The sequence below is a fragment of the Myotis davidii genome, unplaced genomic scaffold, assembly GCF_000327345.1.
Source record: "Myotis davidii unplaced genomic scaffold, ASM32734v1 scaffold323, whole genome shotgun sequence".
Classification (NCBI taxonomy): Eukaryota; Metazoa; Chordata; class Mammalia; order Chiroptera; family Vespertilionidae; genus Myotis; species Myotis davidii.
In genome coordinates, this window is record NW_006295491.1 from 119,400 (window position 1) to 125,399 (window position 6,000).

General features: G+C 33.4%; 1 protein-coding gene across 2 annotated transcripts in view; it reads right to left on the reverse strand.

Moving 5' to 3' along the window:
* RBM46 (RNA binding motif protein 46) overlaps positions 1–6,000 on the reverse strand; it is a 35,193-nt gene that overhangs the window by 16,495 nt on the left and 12,698 nt on the right. For both annotated transcript variants that reach the window (XM_006770097.2, XM_006770098.2), the window contains 2 exons: positions 5,264–5,731; positions 4,006–4,788 (listed from right to left, as the gene is read on the reverse strand). In XM_006770097.2, coding sequence (XP_006770160.1) covers positions 4,006–4,788; positions 5,264–5,731 — 1,251 coding nt within the window. The remainder of the gene's footprint in view (positions 1–4,005; positions 4,789–5,263; positions 5,732–6,000) is intronic.

Below are 6,000 nucleotides of genomic sequence, written 5' to 3' on the forward strand. Positions count from 1 at the left end.
TTCTTTACCTCCTTGATTTTGCTTATTCCAGTCCTAGATGATGAATAATCCTCCAGCAGAAAGTAGTGGCAATAATGGAAGGCCCCAATTCAAAACAGAGGCAAAATTTTAAGAATAGCAGAATTATTCACACTCATCGTCTGATCTATTATTAAAGATACAGTATTTTGAAACAGAGGTCTTATTTTAAAAGATGATATTAAATGACCCAAGAAGTCTCCATACATCAAATATTTGGTATAGAGCTATCTATCTCCTATGCCCCAACTCTGTATTCCACCCATTAAATTCAATGAGTATCCCACTTATTACAAGTTCCTAAATATAACCAGGTAACACAACTTCTTATCCTATGGGTTGAGGTTAGGGAGGTTATTCCCTGACATTATGAGGATGAAGATAGTCTCTAACTTTGAAGTAAAAGAAAAATGAAGGTTCAATTTTGGCATTAATTCCAGCTTTCCTCCTATTTAAGGGCATTTTGCTTAAAATAGAGCTCACTTTAAATGGGAACAAAATAATCCCAAAATATTTTAAAAATTAATGGTAAGGGACTATATAACAAGTGTTTCTGGGATTCTGGTAAGAGCACTAAATGGTCACTAAAAGTAAACTCTCAGATTTCTAGTACTCATTTAGATGCCTAGTGCCCCTTTAAAGAACTTCTATTTTTCCTCATAACACTAATGAGAGTCTTAATTTAACTAAATAAAGTTTACTTTTTTTCAAACTTGAAAAATGAACATGGTAATGCCAAAACAAAGTGGAAATTAAAAGTATAGTCTTAAAGAGCTCTGAAATAAAAAACTAAATTAACAAAGATCAAGGTAAGATTAAATAATAATGTTCAAAATAGCATCAAACTAAAAAAAATAGCATCAAGTTGAAAGAATAAATAGAAGTATATTAAAGTAATTACTACACTGAAAGAGATCATCTTAAAATAATAAATTCACTAACTAGAAAATTATATTCAAATTATTTAATAAAATAGAGCCAAAGGTTATTTAATACTTAATGAACTCTATTTGAGGGATGCCACAACAAATCAATAACCTCTCAAGATCTTAGAAAAATCTAAGGCTTAAAACATGTAAATATTTAGCAGGATAACAGTAACAAACACAACACCCCTTCCCCTCTAAGAACACAACACTACCACCATGATCTCAACCCTGAACCATCCAATTAAACCCTGCAAACTTTATGTAAAGGAAACTTCATGTAAAAACGCATCAACTTTTTAAAAGTCCAGACACTCAATTAATAGAAGGTAAAATCACATCAGATCATCACCACAATGACATTAACTCTATCCTTAACCTGCCATGTGGCATCACATAATCTGGCTGTCTACAGCACCTGACATGACTTAAATGACAACTGAAAGGCTGACATTTGTTTTTCGATCATAAATTCCTAGACCCCTGATCTCTGACTCTTCCACATCCTGAATTCCCTCTCTCCTTCTCCTCAGTTGCCTCTACGGATTTTTCTGTTACTGTCTGTAGACAAGGCCTCAGGCCTTATATACTGCATCCAAGCAAGCCCATAGAGTTTAATTAAAAATTTTGGCTTATATTTGGCTTAGCTCTTTTTTCTGATGGTGAATAGAAACTGAAAAAATATATAGAACACAAATTGTTCCAGTTTTTATTATAAGAAGCTTTAATATGAAGTTGATAAAATCTGAAATAGATGACTATAAAGCAAACTGCCTGTGCCCTCTAAGGATTTCATTTATTAAAGTTTATTTTATTCCTGATTAACATAATCAAGCAGGGAATACTGTACCTGAACAGGGGTTTTCTTTGGGAACTAAAAGCTATAACAAGTTAACTATGGCCCTAGTACTCAAGTAAAAAAAAAAAAAATCATTTTAATATTAAATTAAAAGCTGATGAAAAACCTCCGGTTTCATTTAACATCTGAGCTTCTTTATGGGAGAACCAGATGGAGAAACCATGTCTAAACAAAAAAATCTAACATAAAATAAACTAAGGAGACTATGTTTTAAGAATCACATTTAAGTTAAATTTGTAAGGGAAATAAGTGAGGATAGAAATAAATTATATTTCAGCATTACCATGTTGGATCAGATACAAGTATCCTGGGAAAATCTTGCTCAGCAACTAATTATCTATAGTTACTCCAAAAGAATAATTTGATCCATTTTTCTCTAAAAACCCTAATTTGAATTATTTGCTACCCACCTAATTTTATATTTACCTTTGTCTTTATTAAAAGAAAAATGGAAGGTTTCTATTATGTACATTGATGGAAACCATACCTAATAGTTTATTAACTTAAATGACTAAAATTACCAAATATTTCCAAAATAATAACTAAGGATAGTACTGAAAAGTTTCTTTGAAGGGAACTCTACCTTTAGTCCTAAAAATATTCTCCTAAAAATATTCATAATACTATGGGGAGTGGCTATAATGGATAAGTAAATCTAAATAACATGTAAAAATTACTTTCTCTTTTGGTAATGTTTTTCTTTTATTATCTTAAATTTAAGGATATCAATTTTAATTGGATATAAGCTTCAGTAGTACAATTCTGCAATCATATAACAAATCAATGTTAAGCTTAGCGAGTTTGACTACTGCAATAAAAAAACACAATTATAATCCTTAGTTTGTAATCTTTCCTTTTTATAGTTGATTTTTAAGAAACTACTATTCTTCTAATAAATATTATTTGGGGCACAAAGTCATCACCAATTGAAATATATAGCTGCAATTTTAAAAATGAGACAAACTGGTGGGAAGTGCGTAGCTAACAAAACACCAAAAAACCGGAAAGTAGGAAAATACCAGAGCAGTATTACATCTCTTCCTTCACAGTGCCAAATATTTAGTTAACATATGTCCCCAAGTCTTTCTTTTTTTATGTCAGAGGGAAAATGTGCTGAAGATGTAACAAGGTTGGTGGGAGGCACATCCCACATAAGAGTGTGAACACCCTTTCCCTGACCAGTTTGGCTCAGTGGATAGAGCGTCAGCCTGCGGACTCAAGGGTCCCAGGTTTGATTCTGGTCAAGGGCATGTACCTTGGTTGTGGGCACATCCCCAGTGGGGGGTGTGCAGGAGGCAGCTGATCGATGTTTCTCTCTCATCGATGTTTCTAACTCTCTATCCCTCTCCCTTCCTCTCTGTAAAAAATCAATAAAATATATTATTTTAAAAGTGTGAACACCCAATCATCACGCTTATGAACTACAAAAGGATCCAAAGCCTTTCTTAACTATCCCTTAAATGTTTTAGAGAAAGTTACTTTTTTCAAACCCTGAAATTAATGGTCATAAACATCTTGTAGTGCTTTTTGACTTTCATGAGTAATTTCCAGATTGGTGAGCATAAGTCTGTGTCTACAAATGACCCATCTGAAATGCCTGATTCTACCAACTTCCTACCCCTACCCTCAAAAAAGATTACTGGGTAGGCTTTACCAAAGAAAGTGGTTTAAGTAACAAACCTTGTAACTTATATGGAAATTATTTCAAATTAGGATCAGTCATTGCAAAACAAACTAATGAAACGGAATCATAAACTCTAAAGTAAATACATAATGTTTTAAAAAACTAAATAGCCCTGCCGGTGTGGCTCACTCAGTTGGTTGAGCATCCTCCCATGCACCAACAGGTCTCCATTTCCATTCCCGGTCGGGGCACATGCCAGGGTTGCTGGCTTGATTCTCGGTAAGGGGTGTGCAGGAGACAACCAATAGATGTTTCTCTCTCACACCAATGTTTCTCTCTCTCCCTCTCACTTCTTCTCTCTCTAAAATCAATAAAAACATATTTTAAAAAATAAATAAGCTAAACATAGGAAGTCCCTATAGGAGGAAAGTCTCAATGAAATTTACCACAAATTCATAAAACTGAGGTAAAATTTGTTAAATACTCACCCCTAATGTTGAATTCAAAATAAATGAATTTATAAATAATCTATAATATTCCATATTCCACAATATTATTTAAAGTATTTTTAAACTTACCCAAATGAAGTAATGTAAACTGGGCTGCCAGTTCCTTTGCATCTTCTAACGTAGTACAGAGTTTGTCTGGCATGAAGTAACTCTGGGATCCATTTGCAATAGCAGGAATAACGATTTTATATACCAAGAGTACTTTGCCATCTTGACTTGTTGTTGAATATAAGTAATATTCTGGTGGTGCCCAATTATTTTTGTTGCAGTAATAATCCAAATGCATTACTGCAGAATTGAAATGATTTGATTTTAAAGAATACATACTAATTGGAGTAAGCTTTGTTCCAGGAAAAAATGGGTAAGTGCATCTATCAATTTCAGAGGGGCCTGGGCTATGCTGACCATTGAGACGAGCTGGAAGAGCTGGTGGCTTGCCTAGAGTTTTTGGATGGCTCTCTTCTTTGTTAGCAAACACAATCAAGTTTTCAGAATTGGGGCTAATCTGACCATTAAGATGCTGTCTCCAAGTATTTTCTTTATTTACTGGTTTTGCCAGTGTTACCTCAATACTTGCTCCATCAATGCACTTCCCATTCATAACAGACATAGCAGCCACTGCATCTTCTCGGTTGAAAAAATGAACAAAAGCATAATCTCTGAGTTTCTTTACTCTTTCAACTGCACCAGGTTTGAATTTATTGAATTCTGCTTTAATTGTATCCTCTGCAGTTGAGATCATTAAATTTCTAACATAGAGAACTTTAACTCTCTGCATGGTTTCCTCATCAACCTCTTTCTCTGGGTCAGCCCAATCTACTTGAATGGTATGGCCCCATAGTTGGAATGTTCCTACAAAAAAGAATAAGTTAATTTGAAGACAATTGAAACAGAAGTCAAATACTGTTAAGTAAATCTGTTTCTCCAAAGAAGCGGAAACTCAAATACATATCAATATATTTGGTTAAGTATTATAGTTTCCCACTCACATGAAAATTTACTAGAGCAAACCTAATCAGAACTTATGGTGAAATTAATTTTAAGACAAACAAATATACTTCAAAGAAAGATCATTAGAAGAATTAGACATTGTCTTTTGAATTTTTAATAAGCAACAATTAACTTATAAATATATCATCCATTTATCAGTAAATTATAAATAATTATTTATTTCATATAAACAACTTCTTCATTTACTTACTAACTTAATCCTTATTCCTCTAAAGGCATTATGTATTTTCATAATATTGATCTATAAGGTACTGTCATTTTTAATATTTACAATAAAGAGAATATGGAAAAATAACCTTTAAAAGGATAGGCTTACCTGGAATTAGTTTTCTCCGGGCCATAGCAGCAGCTCTGTGAGATTCATATTCAACAAATGCAAAACCACGATTTTTAGTCTTATCAGTCGCACTTGGATAAACAATGACATCTACAACTCCTTCTGTAACTTTCTTCATTTCATCCAAAATTTCTTCTTTTTTCTTTTCCTTGGGAATAGCTCCAATAAATAATCTGCAATTATCCAAGCTTACACATACACCAATAAACTTCCCTGGTCGAATCTCATAATTATTAAGAATTCTGATGGCTAACTGGGCTTCTTCTTTTGTAGTGTACATCACAAAAGCGTAACCTCGATTTTCACCACTAAATTCCATCATAAGTCGAAATTCATATATCTTCCCAGCTCTTTCAAATACAGGGACTAACTCATCTTCATACATATCACGAGGTATTTTTCCTACAAAAACTTCACAGCCTCTAGGTGGAGGTGGACCTTCCCAACCTGAAAGACAAAAATAAATACAAATAAATTTTAATAAGATATTTATATTCACTATTTATTCATTCATTGCATAAATGCACAGAGAGCCTTCTTTGTATCATGCACTATTCTAGGCCAGCCGTGGGCAAACTACGGCCCGCGGGCCGGATCCAGCCCGTTTGAAATGAATAAAGCTAAAAAAAAAAAGACCGTACCCTTTTATGTAATGATGTTTACTTTGAATTTATATTAGTTCACACAAACACTCCATCCATGCTTTTGTTCCGGCC